Source organism: Grammomys surdaster, unplaced genomic scaffold (assembly GCF_004785775.1).
Source record: "Grammomys surdaster isolate TR1022 unplaced genomic scaffold, NIH_TR_1.0 1164, whole genome shotgun sequence".
Classification (NCBI taxonomy): domain Eukaryota; kingdom Metazoa; phylum Chordata; class Mammalia; order Rodentia; family Muridae; genus Grammomys; species Grammomys surdaster.
In genome coordinates this window covers 158162-182658 of record NW_021605583.1, presented here as the reverse complement: position 1 = coordinate 182658, position 24497 = coordinate 158162, and the positions used below count along the sequence as shown (strand labels likewise).

The 24497-nt window shown below is 40.0% G+C and overlaps 1 protein-coding gene across 3 annotated transcripts in view; it reads right to left on the bottom strand.

Annotated features, from left to right (window-relative positions):
- The window catches only part of Sik2 (salt inducible kinase 2), a 104157-nt gene that overhangs the window by 18780 nt on the left and 60880 nt on the right, over positions 1–24497 (bottom strand). For all 3 annotated transcript variants that reach the window (XR_003713412.1, XM_028783857.1, XM_028783856.1), the window contains exons 4-8: positions 17149–17310; positions 4812–4936; positions 4298–4421; positions 2912–3132; positions 1049–1201 (exon numbers count right to left, since the gene is read on the bottom strand). Coding sequence is in view for 2 of the 3 variants with exons in the window: in XM_028783857.1 (XP_028639690.1) it covers positions 1049–1201; positions 2912–3132; positions 4298–4421; positions 4812–4936; positions 17149–17310 (785 nt within the window). In the remaining variant the exon portion in view is untranslated. The remainder of the gene's footprint in view (positions 1–1048; positions 1202–2911; positions 3133–4297; positions 4422–4811; positions 4937–17148; positions 17311–24497) is intronic.

Genomic DNA, 24497 nt, shown 5'->3' with positions numbered 1-24497 from the left:
CTTCATCCTGTTTCTCCCAGTACCACATTAAATCTTCAGCATTCTGCATCCAACTTAGTATAAGAATCTTGTGAGCATTTCTCAAAAATTTCTGCTCTTCCAAGGCTGAGCACAGTAGCACATGCCTTTAATTCCAGTACTTGGGAAGGACAGGCAAGTAAATGTCTGTGAGTTCAAGTCCAGCTTAGTCTATATAGCAAGTTCTAGGCCAGCTAGTGAGATCTTGTCTCAAAACAAACAAGAAACAACCTCCTGCCCCTGGTCTTTCCTAACCAAAGCATCCTTCCACCTCCCAGACTAATTACCTTATGGTCTTCAGAAGCTCATTATCACTTCTTCACTTATAAGTGAAGTCATCCTTGGCATTTAGAGCTTTTCACAATATAGTTTCCATTTACCACTCCAAATTTTTATTTCTGTAGACTTCAGTTCAAATGGGCTGAATTAATAGGAACAAGACCCACAATGGTCCATGTGAGCAGTTGTGTCCATGACTGGGTGCCTCCTCTCTAGTCATAATGTTTTCAGTACTGCGTGTCCTTGTCAGGGTCTCACACCTTCATGTTTTACATGTCATCTCTCCCAGGAAGCTCGCTATTCTCTGAGCCTCTCTCTCCCTGCCCTGATCTTGCTTTGAAGGATGATTCTGGTTGTATTTTTGCACCTACAATTCATCTCTGGGAACCGCAATGATGTCCCATGCATTTAAACTCTCAGAGTGCCTAATAATAGCAGCTTGCTCACAGTCACTCTGTAAAAAAACTCTGTAAATGAACTGAAAGTACAGGCTAGTTCCATTACTTCTCAATATTAGCAAATGACTAAAAGATAAAATACCTCTTAAAGAAAAGAACTGAAAATAAAGTTAATCCTTAAAAGGAGGAAGATGCTAAGTTTTGAGAATCTAGTGAATGACAGTGGATGAAACTTTCTAGAAAAAAACTGTAGAGGATGAGATCTTAATGTTTTTTTACAAAATGATAAAATATGTGTCCAACATAAAAAGGCACAAACAAAATGAGACTAGTGGCTACATGGCTGATGTTACCTTGGCAACTGTTTGTTCAGCAATGGTGCTAGGCCGGCGCTGGCGGCCATCAAGTCTCTGCTCCACAGGAAAACTGCTCCTATGTGATTTCAGACGTTCCACCAACAAGAAATAAATGGCAGCAAAGTGATTATAGCTCTTGTTTTGCAAAGACTGAAAGAGAAAACAGGTGCTGAAGGTACAGAACTGTGAAAAACAACGAAGGGTCTATACCTTTTTAAAGAGAGGGAATCATGTATCCTGAAAATGAAATCCCAAAACCTTTTTTTTTTTGTCTCATGTCTTCTAAGAAGGGAAGAACAGCCTCTGCCGTGATGCTCAGCCCAAGGGCCCAGGACCAAGTGAGCCCTCTAAGATCCACTCACAGAAATTTCCACAGTAATCTTGGCTTAAGGTTTTAGAGGTGTTATTTTCATTCACCTAATTTTAGATACCAAGGTACTTAAAAAAAAATACAGTAGCGAAATATACCTCCAAGCAAAAACCTTTCTAGAATTCAGACAGTAAGACATACACTTCAGATCTCTAGATTCATCAAAGGTGACATCTTTGCACAGTGACTGCCAGTGCCACCGTGATATCACAGCCTCATCTCCCAGTGTTGATCAACTCCCTGTGCCCAGACTTTTGACTTTATAGCTTTAGTCAAAGTTCTAATCATCATAAGCTCTGGTGAATGAACAAAGCCTCTTCGAACTTTCTGGTATTATTTTGGGCTGGAGAATGACATCTGGATGCTTGATGGAGAGACAGTGTGTCTGCACTCTTAGGTAATCCTTTCCTCTTGTTTTTGCAGCTCCACCCTTTGGAAACCTTGAAAATAAACTTGCTTCCTAAAATTTTCACATTACTAGTCTGCCAGCTTTCCCGGGATGCCAATGCCACAGAGAAACAACTTCTCTTTTGGCTTCTAATTTTACCTGACAATCTACTGGGTGCTATTTAGAGCAACATGGATCTACAAAACCCTCAGTGAAAACAAAAACCCACAGGCTAGAGAGACCCCACAGACACTGCCATCCAGGATCTACTCCATGGATAAGCATGGGAAAATGTCACTGAGTGCAGAATGCACAAAGCAAGAGAGTAAGTTTGGTTTTGTTCATGGCTACAACAGGTGACAACAAACAGTCTCCTTAAGGTACTGTTCTGCTATGGTGGGGCTGCTGGGCAGGTGCTATGTCTGTTCTATAAGCATGCTAACTACTAGGTAGAAAAAAAGTCAAAAGGAAATTTCCAGGTTTACAGAGTTCTTAGTTCTATAACCATTTACAGTACCAAATCATAACCAACTTGCCTGTTTTCTCTGGTTTCCCCCAACTCCACTGGCTGTCTTCAATCTCATTCCTTCCTTTGGGCTCTTGGCTCAGCCCTCAGTCTTGCTCCATCCATGTAGTCCACATAAACTATTTTATTACCAATATGAAATCCATGTTTCACTTTGGAAGAAACTTTCTACTCTGTATTTTTTTTTTTTTGACATAGAGTCTCACTATGTAACCCTGACTATTCTTGAACCCACAGAGATCTGTCTGCCTCTCAGTACTGGGATTAAAAGTGTGCCCCACTAGTCCCAGCCTCCTCTACCTTGTATTTTTAAGTTTTAATCTTGGTCTTTTCCTAATCCTCTGAAAATCTTCTCTTGGATGTTCTGGCAGAAAGGGTAAAGGAAGGGGTTTAGAGACTGAATAACAGCAACTAACTATAAATATAGCCTGACGTAATCCTCAGGGAACTCTGAGCAGTACACCAGGCACCGGGGATGGATGTGCTAGAAGTCTAGGATGACAGGTGTGCTCATGGAGCTTCAAGGGCAGATGCAGAAGAGCATTTAGTCCTCTACAGACATCTCTGTCCCTTTACCTCAATAGTCTTCTGCTGGTCCACCCCGAGGCTGTGCATCAGCCGCAGAACCTGCTCATTAAACTCTCCAACGGACGGCCCATTTTCCTGTTCTTGTGGATAGAGAACAGGCCTCTGTACAGGAGCCTCTATGCGCATCCACTTGTGCTCCTTGATCTGAGCGATGCTTAGCCGTTTGGACGGATCTAGGACCAACATCCTTCTAATGAGGTGTTCACAATCTATGGAAAATGCAAGGTTAAAAAAGTCACATATATCACCTTCAATCATATTTACTTGCATGACCCATGTGACTTGTACAACAATCTTTGTGTCCTTCACTAGAAAACAGAAGGAAAAATAAGCAAATGAATACATGAATGATAGACTGGTCAAGTTCAGATACTCAAGAAATATTTAAGAAACACAGGTGAGAACAAGTCTATCTGTATGCTAAAGGAATCTTTCTAGTGCATTTCTCAAACTATCTAGTCATAGACTTAGATTTCTACTAAGGAAACAAAAATAAGCTTCATTCCCAGAACAAGTATAATGAACTGATCCTCGGTCATCCTGAGGCAAGCTCAGTAAAACCAGGTGGTGAGCAGCGAGCTCGTTCCTGTGAGCTGCTGCTTTCTCATCAGTGTTGCCAAGGACATGTATGCTGATCTGCTTCTGATCACACTAAGTACACTGCAGCTGCAGCTGAATGAAATCAAGCTCTTCACTCCCCTCCTCCAACCAGCCTCCTGCCACTCACGTCTCTCAGGCACCGTGCTAAGTGCTTTGTGCAGAGTAATTTATCCATCCTTTTGACACATCTAGAGTAGGAACTACTGTTAGCTCCACTGTACAGATGAGTCAAAACTGCACGGCCAGTGAACGGTGAACTCAGGATTCCATCCAGGTCTGTTTCCAAAGCCTATGTAAACTTGCTTTCCCAAGAAAACTAAAGACACAACTCATAAGTAAATCAAACTGTTGTCTATATGACAGCTCAAAATAAGACAGGTAGGGACTGAGGCATTTCAATTTATTTTACCAGAGTCCCACCAGTTGGCTTGATTTTAAAAACTTAATTTTGAAAATCTATTTCATACACAGAGTAAAATGGTTGTAAGCCCGTATCTACGGAGTGTTTCTATAAGTCTAAAATAAACGGGGACATTTATAGACTCAAGCTGAATGGGAAAACTTGCTGCTCTTAATCTGGGTAGCTGCTGTTCTCAGTTACAAGGAAGAAGGCTGGAACTTGTCTGGTCTACATGAGGGTGTTACAAAGCTCCATGGCTTTTAAAATGACTCAGTCATTTTATCTGGTACCAAACTCTCAGTAAGGAAACTGGCTAGGACTTCATGCAGTATAGATTCTGTAACGCACAACTAATACGATGAACAACGTGTTACCTTCTGACATGAAATATGGAATCCGGAATCTTCCTTCCAAAACTCTCTGCCTCAAAATAGGGAGAGTTGGTCCATCAAAAGGCAGAGCTCCACAGACAAGGACATAAAGAACAACTCCCATGCTCTAGGGAAGAAAGCAATGTAGTCATTTTCAGGGAGTACTTCAAACACTCTGGTTCCCTAAACATCACATGGCTCTTAAAATCACATAGATTGATGGATTCCTTTCTGAATTTGTTGTTTCCTCAAAATTTCAAAGTCTTATCTCCTGTGGTGAGATTAAGCATAATAAATACTAAGTGGTCTGAATTTGGTCATTTACCATGTTACTTCAAATCATTGCTGATATTAGGATGACAACACCTGTCTCTAGAAATTCTTTCCTAGGGATCCATTTCTAGATCCTCTGACTAATAACTGTCTATTGGATGGGAAGAAGCCAGGAGCTTCTGAGAGAGGCCAGAGTACCAACTACCATGATAGATACATTTAACATATCAAAGCAAAGCAATACCCATATATCCAGCTGTGGTCCTTCATATTGTTGCCCTTCAAAGACTTCTGGGGCTGCATAAGGGGGGCTGCCACACCATGTTGCCAACAGTTCACCAGTTTTAAAGAAATTTCCAAAGCCGAAATCTATTGGGATGGAAATAAATGTCACTTTTATCTCTGCTCTCAAACTGTACTGCACTTCTCAGTAATCATTTTTATAATGTGGGACCACTATGACAATGCCTTTTTTTCCCTGAAATATCTATTTGTATGAACAACCACTGTGAATCTGATTGTTGTCAAACATCAGTTATTTGATGATTACTAACAAACTTTTAATTCTATAAAGTCTACAGGAGGCAAATGAGTAAGACCTAACTAAGTAGCCACAAACAGCAGCTTCCGAGGCAGTGAGAACCTGGTAAGTAAGAGCTCTTTAAATGTGGATCTATACATCCCACTCTAGGCAGATACCTGTCTGAGAACCTTACAACAAATGATAGCACATGGTCTGCTACAAGCCACCCATCACCACTATCATCTATGTGCTCATTTATGGAGTGCAGTGGCATGACACTTCAACACAACTGTAGCCCTTTCCTCTTATAACCTCAGTCACGCTGAATCTACAGTTTTGGTACCTAGAATGCACTCTGCAAACACTGTGCACAACGCCTTCAATATGCATATGCATACAAGCTTCCAGTGTCCTTCTGTCATAGATGTGGTTGCCCTTTTGATATTACTCAAGAAACAAATCCTTACTGTTGTCCAAGTTAGTTTCACACTCTCTTGTAGGTTGATTCTTGAAACTAAGAGGATCTTGCTCTCCATGGTGCATGCAAAGTATTGCGTGCATAGGGAGCTTACGCAAAGACTCCAGGAGTGGGCCCAGTCTCCACTGCCAGACAGACTGGCTTTGGGGCCAGGGTCAGCACCTGTGAACCTTAGCTTCTTCACTTGTAAAGCTGCAATAATAAGCATACCTAGTAGCAGCTTTTATGAGGCACCAATGTGCTAATGTAAACGACTGCTTTGTTTGTGCCTTGAGACAACACACATTAGTCCCTTGGGGAAGATATTCTCTCAGCCTGCTGACATAAGAAAAGGTAGGCATTAAGCACAGCAAAGACTGTAACCACATCACAGCTGCTTCATGGAGGAGCATAATAACTACAAATTCAGGAGAAGTGGATCTGACTTACAGTTTTGTCTCTTCTAACTCTAGTGTCACAGGAAAGGTATTTTACTTCTCTGAAGGTTAGGTTTCCAAACCTATACCAGTCAGAATAATCCAACTGCCCAGATAAGATGCAGTGAGGATTAATGAGATTAAAGGCATAAAAAGAGCCCAGATGTAAAGTGTCAGCGCTTCTTCTGTGAAACCACTATTACCACTATTAACTTCCCGAGAAAAAGGTCACAAGAAACTAACTATAAAGAGGGAATAGAAAAACCATCAGGAGCATAAGGTTCAGTAGAGAAAAGATGGTGCACCCAGGAAAAAGCCTCACACTTTTGCCTGGTGGGCCATATGTGGACATATGAAGATGGGATGCCAATCACATCCATCTGTACAATGTAAATGACCAGGAATCTTTGTCTTCTTTATTTGACCTCTTCTTTATTAGCCACTTTTGCCATCTTGTAACTTGTATATAGTGATGTAAGTTTCTAATCTAGAAAAACTATAGAATGAGTGAAGAATAAGATACTTAAATCCACTTTAAAGAATAAAAGGTTAATTTTGTGTACCGAGACACATCCAAACTCTGGGACTGATGTGTGAGGAGCCTGGGCTAGGCACAGTGATGCGTGCATTTAAAACCACAACGGCAAGATGAGTTTTTCTATATATATAAACTGAAGATACTCTCCAGGTAGCAAGATAAAAATTTCATTCTCTCTCTCTCTCTCTCTCTCTCTCTCTCTCTCTCTCTCTCTCTCTCTTTTCAAGACAAGGTTTCTCTGTGTAGTCCTGGCTGTCCTGGAACTCACTCTGTAGACCAGACTGGCCTGGAACTGCCTGCCTCTGCCTCCCAAGTGCTGGGATTAAAGGTATGCGTCACCACTGCCCAGCTCAATGTCTTAAAGAGCCAGATGGGGTGCTTCACTCAGAACTTCCCTGCACTGGTGAAATGAACTCAAAGGAGGAAAGACACAGCCTATTGGGAAGACAGCCTTGAGGTCGCTCATTAGTACACTTCTTAGCAAGAGAGCAAGAGTCACTGTCTAGGTCATCCAGTCCAATCTCATTTTTACAGATTTAGGCAGAGAAAGCACCCTGTTTAGTCACAAGAAAGAGGTACTAAATAGACACATGCTTTCTAGGTTATCTGATTCTGTGGAACAATTAAACTGAACAGCAGCTAGGCTCACAGAACCACACCTGTCTATATTCAAGAAACTTTGCCAGAGTACTTCCAAAATTATTTTCGTGATAACATAATGGGCATGTTAAGATTTAAGTAGAAAAAGTATGTAATATCACTGAAACATTGTATGTACTCAGTAAATGGCAGTGAGGGCCTCATTCATGGAAGAAAAGCCACAGGTGCAGCCCATTCTGTGTCTTTTAAAGGGGCATTATTACATATTACTTATCACATGTATTACATATAATATCACATTATTACATGAGGACTCTTTGAGGAGTCTTCCTAGTACAGCAATGTGGAAGGAAAACTTATTTCAGGAGAGAGCGAAGCACTTGTGAGAGATGGTGCAGCTGCCACTGCACTGCAGACATGGGACACCTTTGCATCCTTCCCCGACACAGTGATCTATAGCTATTTGTTACCAAGTTAATAATTCCAGGTAAGAGAATTGGCAATGAAATGGCATTTTAAAAGGCCATTTATATTTCTCCATAGAAATATGGAAAATTTTCTTCATTTACAGCCTATAGTTTTCTGTAAACAGCATACAGTAAATGAAGTAAGGAGTAAGCAAGTAGATGAAATAGGAAAAATTTAAGATTTCTGATTACCATTTACTAAGGCAGAATGACCTACACAACTGCCCTTCAGTATGTGTGGAGGACTGGTTACAGGACACACGGTGGGTACTAAGTGTCCAGATCCCTTATATAAAATGGGGCAGTACTTGCCTACGACCTCCATACTTCTCCCTGTACATTTTAAATCATCTCTGGATTATGTATGATACCTAATACAGTTCAGAAACAATTTAACTAGTTGCTGTATTTAATTGCTTAGGGTAAATGGCAAGAAAAAACAACCCTGCACAAGTTTAGTAGAAGTTCACGTTTCCTAGGCCTATCTGCATAATATAATTTAAAATCAGAGGTAAGACCTAGCCATGAGCAATCATGTGACATTTTACTCAGAGAGTAGTTTCCATCTGTGGTTGGTTAAATCCCAGGATGTGGAACCCACAGATACAAAAAGTCTGCTGTATTCTTATTTCATCATACAAAGCACTTGCTACACACACACATGCCACACATGTGTACTGCTATCCACAGAAGAAAACACAGAGCAAGAGTCCCAACAATGCAGAAGGAGAATAGCAACAGATGTTCAGCAGCAGCTGCTTTAGGCAACTATTAGGGAAATGATCACTTGGGCACTCTCCTCCACCCCTTTTTAAACATTCTGCTTGCTGCCCTAACTCCTCCCATCCCCCCTCCCTTTCTCCTCTGAGAGAGGAGAGGTCCCCTTGGATATCCCCCAACACTGGTATATCAGCTCTCTGCTGGGCTAGGCAGATCCTCTCCTACAGAAGCTAGACAAGGCAGCTCAGTTAAGAGAACACATTCCACAGACAGGCAACAGGTTTACGGAGAGTCCCCACTTCAGCTGCTGGGGTGAGAGACACTCCTATATCTATCTAGACTTTGATTTCAGGCCATGTCAGATCAGAGAATTAAATAGATACTCTCCTTGATAGATGGTCTCATTTCTATTTTTAAAATTTCAGTTAGAAATATTTGTTTATCCATATGTGGAGGCGTACGCATGCCATGGTACACATGTAGATGTTAGAAGAGAACTTGTTGGAATCAGTTCTTTCCTTCCGCCATGTGGATTGCAGGGATTCAACTCCATTTATAGCTTGTCAGCAAGTCTCATTACATGATGAGCCATCTTGCTGGCCCTTAGTCTCACTTTTTAAATGTCAAATATAAAATAATATGGATTTATGGACTACAACGTGATATTTTGAGTATGTTATAATTGTGCAATGGCCAAAGCTAACTAAATCTATCACCTCATTAATTACAACTCCTCTGTGAGGAAGAGATATTTATTATACTGCTATATCATTTACTACTGTAAATATTTGACGCTTTACGCTATAACAGAATACTGCTGTTAGTTATTCTGATATTCCAATTGTTCCAGGTTTGGCGAATCCTGTGTCAATCTACTTCATTTAACATTTTTTTTTAAAAAAAAAATTTAGTTTTAAGTACTTCTGTATTTTTGGATAACAAAAGATTACCCATGCTCATGTTGTATCTTCTTTGCTCTGAACACCACTATTGCTCTAAGATGCTATGGTTCTTTTTGTTGGATAATAGTATTTAGAAACCTGGATTAAGATCCAGATCATCATTCTGTGTTTTACTGATATGTTTATGTATTTACAGCTACAAGTGAGTAAAGCTGTGTTCAAATACAGGTCAGGTATTACAACTGTTAAAACTGTTCCATCAAAGCCCCAGGTATGCCTAGGCAGTATAATGTAACTTAAAATTGAAGGCAAGGCTACTCAAAATCCAGGATCAGTACCTACCATTAAACAGAGAAGAAGGATTATAAATTATTTTCTGTGCCAGATGAAGCTGACCTATCAGGTGTTTGTGACCAAGAGCAGTTAGAGATGTTTGTAGAGCTGTATTTTAATGCATCATTACATTCATTTTAGGAATCTATAGTCATTCTAAGAGCGCATGATGCAGACAACTCTGTCCTCATTATATCCAGATGATGCCTGTTTCCCTCCCTGTGATACTAAAGCAAACACTCTGAACTTTTACTCTCACAATAGCTTCAAGATTTCCTGATATATCTACACTCATTTACTTGGTTTATGTATGGTTTGAATATTTATAAAAGATAGGATCAAAGATCCGCTACTGACACTCATGGGAATCAACTAGGCCTCAGAAGCTGAGTCATATAACTATCTTTTTCTAACCAGTTACAAACCACAAGTATCACATATTAGAACTCTTGGTGTTTTCTGCTGTGTTTTGAAAGATGACTGACCTTTATCTTCCTGACAACAAAAATCACTACTGCTATCATAAATGGCATGATTTACCAGTATCCAAGCATCATTAGGAAAGGGCTACTGCTTTAGGAACAAAAAAGTCATATAAAGAGTAAATAAGCTGTTGTTGATTACCGCCTAATGGGAACAGCAAGCACAGGAGAGATTTCTATTGTTTGTTGGAATAAAGTAATGAAATAGACCAAATAGCGAGAGACAGCTGGAAACAGCTACAGTGCAGTTTTGGATTCAGCAGGCCTGAGCTTCTGTCCCTCTAGCCATCTGTGAAGTGATGCCAGGAGTTTGAGCATGAAGGAACAGATGATAGGAAAGTAGGTTAACTGTTGGCCAGTACTTACTGCTGTAAAACAATAATTACTAAACATTTTCAGTGTTTCCTTTTTAATTAAGGAGAAGTTGTTTAGTAATCTAAGTAACTTTTTTTTTTTAAAAAAAAAGAAAATAAATAAACAAACCCTATCTTTACTTTAAGTCAATAATAAATAAATAATTTTTATGTATCACAACTCAGGCATTTAAAATCTCTAACAGTGTGTTATAATGTCTAACTTATAATTTTACAAAAATTCTTGGGCTGATGTGATGGCTCTGTGGGTAAAGACTCCTGATGCCAAGCCTTCTGACCTACGTTCAACTCCCAGGACCCAGTGGAAGCTGAGAACTGATTCTTCCAAGTTTTGCTTTGACTTCCAGACTTGCACTTTCTCTTCCTTTTCAGGTACAACACACACACACACACACACACGCACACACACACACACACACACACACGCCCCTCCACACACCAATGTGATTTTAAAAATTAAAATAATTCCCTTGCTGAGAAGTAGACTGTTTGAGGGTTAAATTTCATCATTCTTAAATGACCAAGAGAATCACAATACCCAGCCTGATGAAAGGGTACACATTAGTAATTATCATAGGAGTGAGGAAGACAATCACAAAGAAATAAATGTTGGCAAATGAAAGGCAGGAGTGTGACAGGAACCAGGCTGACTCATTGCACTGACAGCAACTCCATTAGCCAACGCTAACTTCAATGCATATTCTGTTGCTCACCGTTGAGAAAAAGCCTCATTTACCTCCAATCATCAGTTACTGTCTGACAGGATCTGTCAGGAAGGCACCAAAGCTGGGATGAAATGTCATCCTCAGACCTGTGTGAATCTTCTAGAACCATCTAATTGTGCCCAATCAGGGAATCCAAGAGCCAAGAAACAAGGAAATGATAGTCCTTAGCTTCATGGAGAAAGGGTGGGAAGAACAACATCAATGAAGGCCTATGCAGGTTTGATGAACTGAGCCTGCAAAGCAGGACTGATGGACGGATGTCATCCTGCTTGCATTGCAAGGCTATCTTCCCATTACTATGATACCAGTAGCAGGGGGATAATGAAAGGAAGAAGGTCAACAAACATCTTTCAATAAATCCCCCTTTCATCTGCATCCTTTCTCTTTTCTAGGGCATAAGACTGAAACTGTATACATGGACACCTTATCTCAAGGTCTTCTAATAAGTGGAAAGGTGTAGAAGCAATGGCTGAGGTGGTAAGTCACCAAACAAGTCAGCAAAGAAGCCTTCCTTCTAGGCTCAGATAAGTGACTTGACACAGAAGTCAGACTAGGCTAGCTAACTTTGCTAATTACACCTAAGGTTTGCTCAGAGGAAATGGCAACCAGACAGAGATAATTTCAATGATACACTCTCCTTGCTCCTTTACTCTTTGCATCAATAAGGCTTTAAGGCTAGCTGACTTTTTAGTTTTTTTTTTTTTTTTTTAATATGCTGAAGGAGGTTAGTTGGTTATCAAAGTTTTACAGCTTTGTTTCAATGGAACAATTAAGCATTGAACACAAACAGCAGCCACCTTTTATTAAGTATTTACATGGTGCCAAGAGATTTAACTAACAATTATTTTACGAACACTTGAACAGGACCAAGTACCAGGCACAGTTTGAAGTACTCTGCAAATATTAATTCAAGTAACAGCCACTGTGCGATAAGGCCTGGGCCATTCCCTCTTTCCAGATATGGAAACTGAGAACAGGGAGGTGAGACAGTGTCTCTAAGGTCAGTAAGCCAGTAAGTGGCAATGCTAGGATTCATTCCCAAGTGGCCTACTTCTTACCTACTACAGTGTACTGCCTCCTTGTCTTAAAGAATCATTAATCTCTACATACTGTCCCTGAAAGACACAGTAATTTCTAAGTAAGACAACAGAAGCTCTGACCTGAAGAAGTTAGTCTACACAACGTGACAGATACAATGGCATCAGCAGAGCCTATATCTGTTCTGCTTATTCAGACTCGGCACTCCACAGGGAGTCTCATTTGGATTGTAGTAATTTAAAAAAAAAAGATTTGTTTTTATTATTTAAATATTGTGCATGTGTGTATGTGTGTGTTGTGCACATGGTGCCTGCAGAGTCTAAAAGAGGGTGCTGGATCCTTTGGAGCTGGAGTTACAGGTAGTTGTGAGTTGTCTGACATGGGTACTGGGTGTGTTTTGCGGCTGAGCCATCTCTCCAGTTCTGAGTTGTAGCTATTTCCTGAAAACTTCCTCCAAGTAATTATATTTGAATCATCAGGTATTTACTATAAAACTTTCAAGATGTGAAAGTTGGAGAGTAAAACTAAACATAACTTAATACATAATGGTCATTATAAGTAAATAGCCAGACGGCGAACAACAACCTGCTGCGAGGACAGGCTCTCCTGAAAGCCATGCTGCTTTGTTCCAGCCTTCCCCAGAATGTCCTATCTCATGAAAGGGAAGATTCATGATTGAGACAACTTGAACATCACCCGCCAGTGAACCCATGGCTCTGCATTGTTGCTAAAATTAACTTCAGAGCTATGCTTCTGCAATTATGAAGACTATCCATGATCTATCTTTCTATTTGTCTTTTAAATATAGGTACATTTTAAATGAAAACATGATTTTGATTTGTCCTTTTAACTTCAACATCTTCAACATAAGTGGCTTAAAAAGTTCACTTTTAACAATTATAGAAATCTTAATAAGCAAGAGAAGCAGGGGAAGTTAATAAATTGAGCAATAATTTTGTTTTGGTTTTTCCTTTTGATTTCTTTACATGGAGTTCCATTTGTCCTGTGCTAGATCTCTGTAAAAGTCAAGAATTCTGAGATATTTAAAAACTTCTAACCTGGCCTATCCTTTCAGAGAAGTGTCTTTTTACAACAGTGAGCAATACAGAGATCACACCTGGTCAATATGCAGAGGGTGGGAGACTGCTGTAGAGTGTCAAGCCTTAAATGGGACAGCTATACCATGCCCCCTCCCTCATAGCTCAGGAATCATCCTGGAAGGGGGGGGGGATTGTACAAGACAGAGGTAGTGGACCTCTGCATTAAAACAGTAAGTTACTGGGCATGTCAGCACTGTTACACACATGAACCCACAGAGGGTGGGACTTCTTGTACAAGTCCTGTACAAGATCAAGTTGGGCAAAATCCCAGAATGCGTGGGGGAGGGACTCATGAAGTTCTATCTTTAGATGAACTGATGGCTGCTGGGGGAGACAGAGTCAGTTTTCTTTGGTGATGTAGCTCTAAGAGGCTATTATGCTCCAACAGTTGGTTCTATACCCATGCACATATATGCAGCACTAGGTAGACTTAGTGGGTTAAAAAACCAGAACAATCACATAATGTAGGGAGGGAAAGGGGTCAGCTGGGAGTGGTGGTACATACCTTTAATCCCAGCACTTGGAAGGCAGAGGCAGGTGGACTTTTGAGGCCAGCCCAATCTACAGAGTTTCAGGACAGTCAGGGCTGTACAGAGAAACCCTTTTTCACCTCCTCCCCAACTCCCACTCCTCAAAAAAGAGAAAAAGTGGATTAATCAAGATGCAGATGTAAATTTCTCAAACAGCTAAAACTCCTATAAATACTCAAGAAAAATCCTTTTAAAAACTGCATCTAAATGTTGGAATCCTTGTAGAATCCTTCAAGATCTGACCCTGACCACCTGACCTGTCAGGAGACATCTAGAATATGCTAAGGTTAGCATGTTACTTTCCTTAAAGTGGCCCATTGTTTTTCTAAGAGGCAGGGTCCCAAGAGATTCATCTCAGGATTGCTTCTTGCAGCTGAAATGTTTTTCTTGTCATATAACAATGTCTAGGCATTAGGCCATCCTATTGGGCAGATTTTCTGCAGATCAACAAAGAAGTACTGTCTTGTAGTGATGCTATGTAGACAAATTGATGATTTTATAATTCCTAATAATGATTTTATTATAGAATTCCTAAATTTATACAAGTAATTTTGAGCCTTCTGTAATATGAAAGCTGCAATTAGGGCTCCGTAAGCCTTCATCTGTTATGAACTAACTGCAATAAGAGAGAAAGCAGACTTATTTACAATTAGGGAAAGCATTCCTTCTGGGCTGGGTGTGAAACCATTACCTGATAACTAAAGGTTATAAACTGAGAATGAACAATTTATTATAGGTGTAAATACAAACAATAAAATACTATCTGGTTTATCTATACAAAACCTCAAACTTAATAAGACACTAGGCAGATGATTTGCCTCTTGAGAAAACCATGCTAACTTAGACATAAGAATTATTGTTGTAAACTCTTAATGAGCCTGTGGAGCTAACTAGGAAACACATGTAAACATCTCTGTTGTAACTTTTTATTCAATTTATGATTTGAATTTATGTTTGAACTTGCGAACTTTTGAAAAATTGATGCTTAGAACACTATGTGATCATGCATCCTGAAAAAGCACAAGAACTAGGAACAATGAGGAGAGCAGAAAAAGAGAAAACACAGAGAAAGCAGCAGGGTGGGGGGGGGAGCGCAGAGAGAGCAGGCAGTCTTCTTCTTACCATGAGACATGTTCTTTCTTAACACCAGGTTTCTTCTTACTGACAAGGACAGGGATTTTTCACACTCAATAAAAAGGTAGAAGTTTTTTCTTTCTCTAAGCAATAAAGGTTGGAGTTTGTTTTTCATTCAGAATGAGGGAGTTCTTTCTGTGCTGGCACTTGCTCAATGAAACCTGCTTGTGGGGGCTTTTGCTCCATCCACCAAATATATAAGGATCTGTGTGTGTAGGGGGTGTCCCAGAAATAAAAATAAAACACATACATAAAAGACATAAACCAACATCTCCCTATGGAAACAGTTACTATGTATTGGATTTTCACAACAAAAAGTTAGAAATCAGTAGACTGACACTTACCCTCTCTCCTTCCTTCCCTCCCTCCCTCCTTCTTAAAAGAGTGCAGCTGCTTTGTCCTTAAAGTCACTGAGTCCAGTAAGTATTTACCCTAACTAGTGAACAGATGACTCTACATGGAGTCTGTCCCTCAGCAATCCTGGTACAAGTCACCACAACTTGCCACTGTGCCAACATTTTAACCTATGCCCTTATTTTCTAAATCTCCCTTCCCCTCACATCTTCAGCCTCTACTGGTTGCTCTATTTAGACCCATGCTCTTCCCAGGACTGTTCTGTACACTAAGTGTATGCAGCTCTGTATGCAGCTCTCATGCCACCAAACTATCTCAACACTACTGCCAGAGTTTGCTGACATGCAAAGTTAATTTTGCTATCCCAATTCCACTTCACTTAGATGGATACTATACACCTTTCAATAGCTTCAACTCCCATTGACTGTAAGATGTTCTGACAAGGCATTCAAGACCATTCCTAGTGTTTGTGTATGCTGTTCCTCCTCTGCGGCTCCTTTTGTCCACACTGAGCTATGCTCTTCACCATCCTAGTCTCATATGCTAGACTACAGTATCCTGCTTCTGCATTTTTGGCAAGCAATTAACTCATCTCTCAAGAACAAGATCAAACACCCCCTGATCTGTGATGCTTTCCTGGCTCCTCAGGTTGACTGATGTTCCCTCCTTATTCTTCTGCCCTAGTTGGGCCATAGTTACACCCTTGCCACTCTTTTAGGTGGTTCAGGGAATTGAACCCAGGGCCTTGCATATGGTAAGCAAATGCTCTATCACTGAGCTCTATATAACACCAGCTCTTTACATATCGCCTTTCTGTATATTTACAACCTGAGGTATGATTGACAAATAAAAAACACAATGTGAATTTTGATATACATATATGCTGTGAAATAATTTATACATATCACATATTTACCATAGCATAATGCCTAGCATATATTTTACCACATATGAGTGAGTTTTGACTATGTGAATTAAGAAATCCATATTATCAACTTTAATCCCAGCAGAGGTAGAGGAAGGTAGATCTCTGTGAGTTCAAGGACAGCCTGTTCTATATAGCAAGTTCCAGGTCAGCCAGGGTTACATAGTAAGACAGTATCTTAAAAGGTCAAGAGAAAGAAAGAAAGAAAGAAAGAAAGAAAGAAAGAAAGAAAGAGAGAGAGAGAGAGGGAGGGAGGGAGGGAGGGAGGGAGGGAGGGAGGGAAGGGAAAAAGAGAGAGAGAGAAAGAGAGAGGGAGAGGGAGAGAGAGAAAAGGAAGGAGGGAAGGAAGGAAGGAAGGAAGGAAGGAAGAAAGGAAGGAAGGAAGGAACTCACATCACAAAACTTCAAATGTTTTTCAGTTGAGCTGGACATGGTGGTACATGCTTGTAGACTCAGAGCTTGGGAAACAAAGGTAGGAGAACCATAAGGTGGCCTGAGCTACATAATGTGCTTAAGGCCAGCCTAGGCTATATGAGAGCCATACTGTCTTATAAACAATAAAAATACAAACACAGCAATACAACACACACATACACAGATACGTGTGTGATATGTCCCTCTGTGTTGTTCACCTTCTGCTTCCATCACCTCCTTTGTCTCTTTCCGTCTGCATCCTCATTGGACCTCTCCAGCTTTCTAATCAGTGTCACACTGACAAACAACCTCTTTACAGAACCTCCCAAGAAATTTAGATGCAACTCAGACCCCCCAAGTACAGTCCTGTCATTTTACAGATGAAGAGTGAACGTATTTTCTTTCTTCATAGTCACACAAAGGACTAAGAGGTGAGCACATCTTGCCTAACTGCCTGCAGGGCTCCTTCCATACACTCAGGACAACGGCTTTCATCCCATCATTTCCAGGCAGTTACTTCCCACTTACCTGCTATTTTGATATTCATGTTGTTATCCAGCAGGAGATTTTCAGCCTTCAGGTCACGGTGCACTACCTTCTGGCCATGGCAATAATCAACAGCAGACAGAATTTGCCAAAATTTTCTCCTGGCTTCAGATTCATTTAACCGGCCATGATTAGCAAGATAATCTGTAAAGGAAGAAAATATTTAGAATTATTCACAAAAATAAGCTCAATTTTAGTGTTCAAGAAAAACTTTTCACTCCTTTTCTTAAATGAAAAATGAACACTCAAATAACACACAAAAAAATGTTTCCCAAGTTTCTTGCCTTTGGAGAAGTAACTCTGACTAAATTTCATAGGTTCAACATAAATTCCAAGAGCCCAGTATCAGATAACAGCAAGGGGTGGCATAATATTCACACCACGTCTTAATTTGCTAAAAATATATTGCTTCTTCACAGCATATTTAAATAAAAGTCTTGCAAGGCAAAGAACATGAATGAATGATATACTAGAGATGGGACATTATAAGCATTACTTTCATGTGAGACCTAGAAATAGCTTCAATAATTCAAACCCTGACTTGATCAAAGAAACAATTCTGATCTAGCCAAGAGCAGAGAAGCTTGTTTTTGTAATTGCAGCCATGCAAATGACTGTAAATCGTTTTGCGGGATGCATTTGCTATCTTAGTTCAGTGTTACAATCTTTATTAAAGCAGTTTGACTGAAAATTAATTCTACACTAACTATGTACATGACTTCAATAAAACTAAGTGCTACAACTGAAGAGATGAAAGCCTTCTAAAATCTTTTTGGGAAGGGATCAACATAAATCTTGAAAAAAATGATTTAAGGTAATTTTCTTAAGTAAAGATGTATATTAGCAGCTGTCTTAGGATTACCATTTTCTATGATGAAACACTATGACCAAAAGCAACTTGGAGAAGAAATTTATTTGGCTTACATGTCTTGAATCATAATACACTCAGGGACCAAGGTAGGAACTCAAACAGTGAAGAGACCAGTAGGCAGGAGTGCTGCTTCCTGGCTTGTTCTCATGGCCCACTTAGACTGCTTGCCAGGACCACCAGCCCAGGGACGGCACCATCCACAATGGGCTGGGCCCTCCCATGTCACTAACACCCTAGCCAGGTCTTATAGAGGCATTTTCTCAACTGAGGCTCCTTCCTTTTCTGATGCTCCTTGACTCTTGCTGTGTCAATGTGACATAAAAGTAGCCAGTACAGTGATAATATTCACACACTTCTCTGTCATCATCTCCATGGTTTATGGCTTTTTGTTTGTTTTGTTGAAACTTGTGCCTTTGGTTCATTACCTTCCAAATACTACAATTACTTCTTTTTAAAATTCATTTAAGACTTCATAGTTTACAAAGTATGATGACACCATACTATCTTATATCCTATAAATCTCTATGATAATGTTTTGTAATTCTCATATAATGAGTATCAAAGCTGTAGGTAAGTAGAGTTCAGTAATTTAGCTGAGTTTGAATAACTCTGAAGTAAATCAGTTGATATGGTACCAGAACCTAGGGCTATTTCATTATCTCTTATAGACTCTTACTGAAATCCTATCTTTTCAGACTCTTGCTCAAGTGTCATTTAACCCTTAGTAGTCTTGGATTATTTTAGGTAAACAGAATCTCTCTTCTCTGAATCTTAGTTACTGTTCCATTTTGTTGTGATTACTATCAAGACAATTTATAAAAGAAAGCATTTAATTGGGAACTTGCTTACATTTCAGAGGGCTGGTCCGTGATCATTATGACAGAAAACATGGTAGCAAGCAGGCCAGCATGGTGCTGGAACAGTAACTAAGAGTTCACACATCTGAACTACAAGCTCATGGAAGAAAGAGGGAGACTGGGCCTGATATGGCCTTTTGAAACCTCAACCCCACCCCAAGTGATACAACTCCTCCAACAAGGCCATACCTTCTAATCTTTCTTAAAGAGTCCACCAACTTGGAACCAAATTTCATTCAAATAAATAGATGAGCTATGGGGGTCATTCTCATTCAAAATACCAGAAAACTCCTTATCACACATCATACTCTGAAACATTCTAATTCTCATATATATAAATATCCTAATGTATACACGCTGCAACCTTAACAGTAACACACTGTGCTTTGAAAATATCTAAGCATTTCGAGAATATAAATCAAGCTTTTCTCTATTGTAATCTCTACAACACTTAGGACTATACAAAACACCATACAATTTAACTCTTTTTTTTTTTTTTTGGTTTTTCGAGACAGGGTTTCTCTGTGTAGCCCTGGCTGTCCTGGAACTCACTCTGTAGACCAGGCTGGCCTCGAATTCAGAAATCCATCTGCCTCTGCCTCCCAAGTGCTGGGATTAAAGGCATGTGCCACCACTGCCCGGCAATTTAATTCTTTTTTAAAAAATAAAATAAACTTTGTTTTATTTTATAAGAAAAAAGCTCATAATTGTCTTTTCTCCGTTTTTTTACATAAGAACATTTACTTTCACTTTAAACTTTATAGAACCTCCCTTTTCCTTTAGTTTATTTTAGACAATGTTTTAAATATGTATTAAGTATGTATTAAATGTTTCTCACATTTAATATAACTGTTAAGCTTTCCATTAATACTGTAAAAATGATAGTAACTATGACCTACAACTCTTGTACATATTATTATTCTACACATACAGGCCTTTAGTGTGAATGGATATTTTATCTATTCTCCATTTGTTAGTATCAGAGACTGAAATGGCAGGCTTACAACACTTACCTTTGCCTTTAGAGCCTACACAAGAGTCATCTACAATTCTGAAGGAAAAGAAAGGATCACTTAAGAATATAAAGAATTTCTGGTAAAGATAATGGCCTTAAACTCAGAGATTTGCCTACCTCTGCCTCCTGAATGTTGGAATTAAAGGTGCCATCCGGCTTCTGTTTGACTTTTTAAAAAAGTAATTTTCCTAACAGGCCTTGATTATTAATATTAACATAAAGTACCTATTCTATCATAGAGTAAACATCAAATAATCTCAAAACAGCTGAACTAATATTGCTACTAACAATATGATTACTGAAATTTACAAGCTAATATTTCTATGAAGTTCTTTTTATCTTGAGATAACACTGTCCTACAATATGGAATCTAACTACTATGCTTTAAAAATACTTGAAAGAAAGGTATGGGGATATAGTTCAGTGACAGAGCTCATGCCAGAACAGGCATTGGGCTTCAACCCTGCACTTGCTAAAATTAAATACAGTTAATTAAAAAGTTTGTGCAGAACACTTCCAACAAGAGAAAAACAGCTGTGTATGTTTTCAAGCATCAGGAATGGCTTCTCTCTAGTTATACACTGTATAAACCCCGGTACTTAGTAAGGCCAACATTAAAACTACATGACATGATAGAATCAGAAGTCTTCCATCTTGGTTCCCCTCCTCTGTCTACTGGTTACTTTATGGTTTTGGAAGTTTTTTGTTGTTTTATTTTATAAGAAAAAAAAAAAGCCCACAATTGTCTTTTCTCCGTTTTTTACATAAGAACATTTATTCTCACTTTAAACTTTATAGAACCTCCCTTTTCCTTTAGTTTGTTGTAGACATTTCTCATATTTAATATAACTGTGGCAAAAACTGAAGGCTCAGGCATGGTGTGGTGGCATTTACCTCTGACATCAGCTTTTGAAAGTGGGGTCAGGAGGATCAGGATGTAAGTTCAAAACCAGGCTTGGCTACAGGAAGTCCTGTCTCAACCCCACTCCACACTTTCTCAAAAATGAGGGGAAGTCAGGCTGACAGAATTAAAAACCTGTCACAGTTGCCGATCATGTGATCCTGAGCAAAACCCAATCTCTATAGCTCTCCATTTGCTCACCCAGAACTGAGACTCATAAGAGAATTCTTACAAGGTTATATAAAGACTTTTAAAAACCTTGCTACAGATTCTGACATATAAAAGTCTTACTCCAATGTTGACTTACTATTGTTGGTACTCACTACCAGGGTTGACTCTCAGTACCTTCCTTTTCTACCTCCCTCTTCTACACATCTGCCCCTTGTGATGTGGTTTCTATGCTTCCCACCTCACTGAAATTGCTTTAAAGTTCCCACCCCCCACTCTAAAGCCATAAAGACCTTTCACTTATACCTCACACTTAGCTGTTCTCCAACAAAACTACCTTCCCTGTTGGTTCTGTATTTTCTTGGCCCTCCTCCATTTCTTTTACTAACTTGTTCTCACTCCTTTTCAGACTATAAGAAGCTACCACATAGTAGTCTGGGCCTTCACCTCTCCCTTCCTTCTTTAAAACAACATTTTCAAGGTTCATGCCAGTCTAGTACACTATCTTGTAATTTTTAACAATGATTTACTTTTATTTTCTGTGTGTATGCCAGTGGAGGCCAGAAGAGGATGTCAGATCCTCTGGAGCTGAGATTATGACTGTGAGCTGCTGTGTGGGTGTTAGGGACACAAAACCCACGTCCTCTGCAAAAGTAGCAAGTGCTCTTAGCTAGAGCCCCAAGGGTTTGGTTTGTTTGTTTTTTTAAGACTCATTTTTATTATTTTTATTTACATGAGTGTGTGTATGTAGGTCACATGCGTGCCTGCTGTGACAAAAGGGCACATAATCTCCCGGAGCTGGCTGAAGTCACCACTGTGAACCACCCTGGCCTCTAGGAATTTAACTCAGATCCTCTGGAGGAGTAGCAAGCACTCAGCAGCTGAGTCATCCTCTCTAGCCCCTGCCTTACTTTTTCTTTTTGTATACATAGCCTTCCCTCCCAGAACTAATTAACACTTTTGTGTGATAATCTTTGATCTGCATTATCCTTAATTGGACAATGTTAATTAATTTTCTCCTTATTGTTCGCCTCAGGGGTGCCTTTTAGTCACTGGCCTGGGACCTTCTGCTCATAGATCTCACAGAGAGTCTAATGAAGATTATACACATATGAATGCACGTGTAGAATTTTGTACACAATTTCAAGGAAATATCTATACATTCTTAAGTTTAAAAACTGCCCTGGGGGGATTTTGTTTAACACCTAGGATTTTAATGTTCTCCAGATTTGTCAAGTATGATTTTTCAATATTTACTCGGTTGAATGTCCATTAGTTACCTTTCTCTGGGGTTTGACCAGACCAGGTAGACCAGGCCGGCTTTGACAGTGGTCCTTTTGTCTCGGCCTCCAGCTCACACTTTCTCCCACAGCAATGTTAAAGGCCAAGCATTCCCCTTTCCATCCTTCATAAGTCACACCATCATGTTCTAGGCACTATAACAGCTCAACCTCATTCAACCTTAAAAATTCTAGCCATTCCTGCTGATCCCTAAACTGAGCAGAGTTAGCCCCCTAATTAAGTTCAAGTTGTATGGATCTCTGTACTATAATTGATTTCTCATTCTGCTCTGATAAGTCTAAAATTCAGCACATAAATTCTGGTACATAATAATTAAATACATGCTATCATCACGACCCTCGCTATGCAGCAACACCATTCCTTTCCCCCTAGAGACAGAACAACTTTCCCAGACTCAAGGAAGCAGGAAAACCAGCCAGCTGAGTTTCCTTAAGTTACAAGAATGTTAAAACCATGGCATATTACTGGTAAGCTTCATAATTTTCAATTAGAATCTATCAATATTCTTTGGAGTTAGAGCTGAATGGTAATCTATAAGATTAAAAATGTTTGAAATGAAATATTTAATGCTATGTTAAAAGATTTAATTTACAATTTTTACTTTTTATGTTAATACGGTGCCTCATGAAGCTGCCCATCCCGGAGAGGTCTGCCTGCCACCATGAGGTGTGAGTGGGCTGAAGACACCTAGAGCAGCCAACTGCCATACTGCCTGCCCACGGCAGGTACCATTATGATGTGAAAGTATGTGATGGAGAGATGGGAGAGAAGTGGAATGGTCTGAGAACTATGAAGAGAGGTAGAACTGGAGACCTGAGGGTGTTGAGGAACAGCCTGATGTGAGGAGCTTGCACTGGCATCACAGGCCATGGTGAAGTCCTGACTGCTGCTGCTACTAAGGGTCATGGCTGAGTCCATGGCCATGTAGCAGCAAGGATCTGTGTTTATGTCTGTGGCCTATGCTACCACCAAGGCCACGTGAACATCCATGGTCTGGGCTACCACCAGGGACCATGTTGATGTCCAAAGGCTGCACAGAGATGGCCCTGCCCCTCATTGGCTATAGCATTTGGAAGAGCAGGCCTGCAACTTGCACCTTGCCTGGGAAGCACAGGAGAGCTGGCCTTGGTGACCCAGGTTCAGAAGAACTGGCAGGCTGATCAAATTTGCTACCACCCAGACCAGGTCAAGGCCTCTGAATTGGCTTACCCCAACATCTACCCTATCTATGATCAGCTGGAGTGAGTGAAGGGACCAGTCATACTGATCCAAAGCAGCAGGATCTCCATGATGCAGGGCAACAACAGGATATCTGAGAAGAGTCTGGGTGAGAATCCAGTATTGATAGTGTAGCAGAAGTCACAGGCCTCAAATCAGACCAATGACTCATTGCAATGAACATTTGCAATTAAAGATGAAGACGTGTGGGCAAAAGGGTGTATACTGTGTGATAAACCATGTCCCTAATAACATTCTGTTGCATTCATAGATCAATGCCTTGCTCAGCCATCACCACAGGAGCTTCCTCTGCAGCACATGGGAACAAATACAGAGACCCAGAGCCAGACTATGTGCAGAGAATGAGAGACCTTGGAATACTCAGTTCTAAATGGGATGTCTCTATCAAATCCCTCCTCTGAGGGCTAAGGGGACCCTGTGGAAGAGAAACTAGGAAGATTTTAAGAGCCAGAGGAGATGATGGACACCAAGGAAACATGGCCTTCTAGACACATCAGGACTAGCCACATATGAACTCCCAGAGACTTCTGCAATATGCATAGGGCCTGAGTGAGTTTGCAGAGGTCCTAGAGCTGAAAGGAGAAGTGGACACATGCCCCATCTTTAACTCAGAAGCTACCTCCAACTGATAGACACTTGTAAATGAAAAGTTAGTCTTCTTTAAAACCACTTTTAAGGGCAGGCCCCATGCCCAGCAGTAAGTGGTCAACACAAGATAAACTGAACAGCATCTCTGGAGGTTCTCTGTCTTATAATGTTATGTTAGGGCATTTCTTTTTCTCCTTTGCATATGCATTATGGCTTCTGATACTGTGTTTTTATGGATCTCAGTATGTACTAATGTGTGTGTCTCCATATCTCTATATCCCAGTACGTACTAATGTGTCTCCATATCTATGGATTCCTATACGTACTAATGTATGTGTCTCCATATCTATGGATTCCTGTATGTACTAATGTATGTGTCTCTGTATCTAA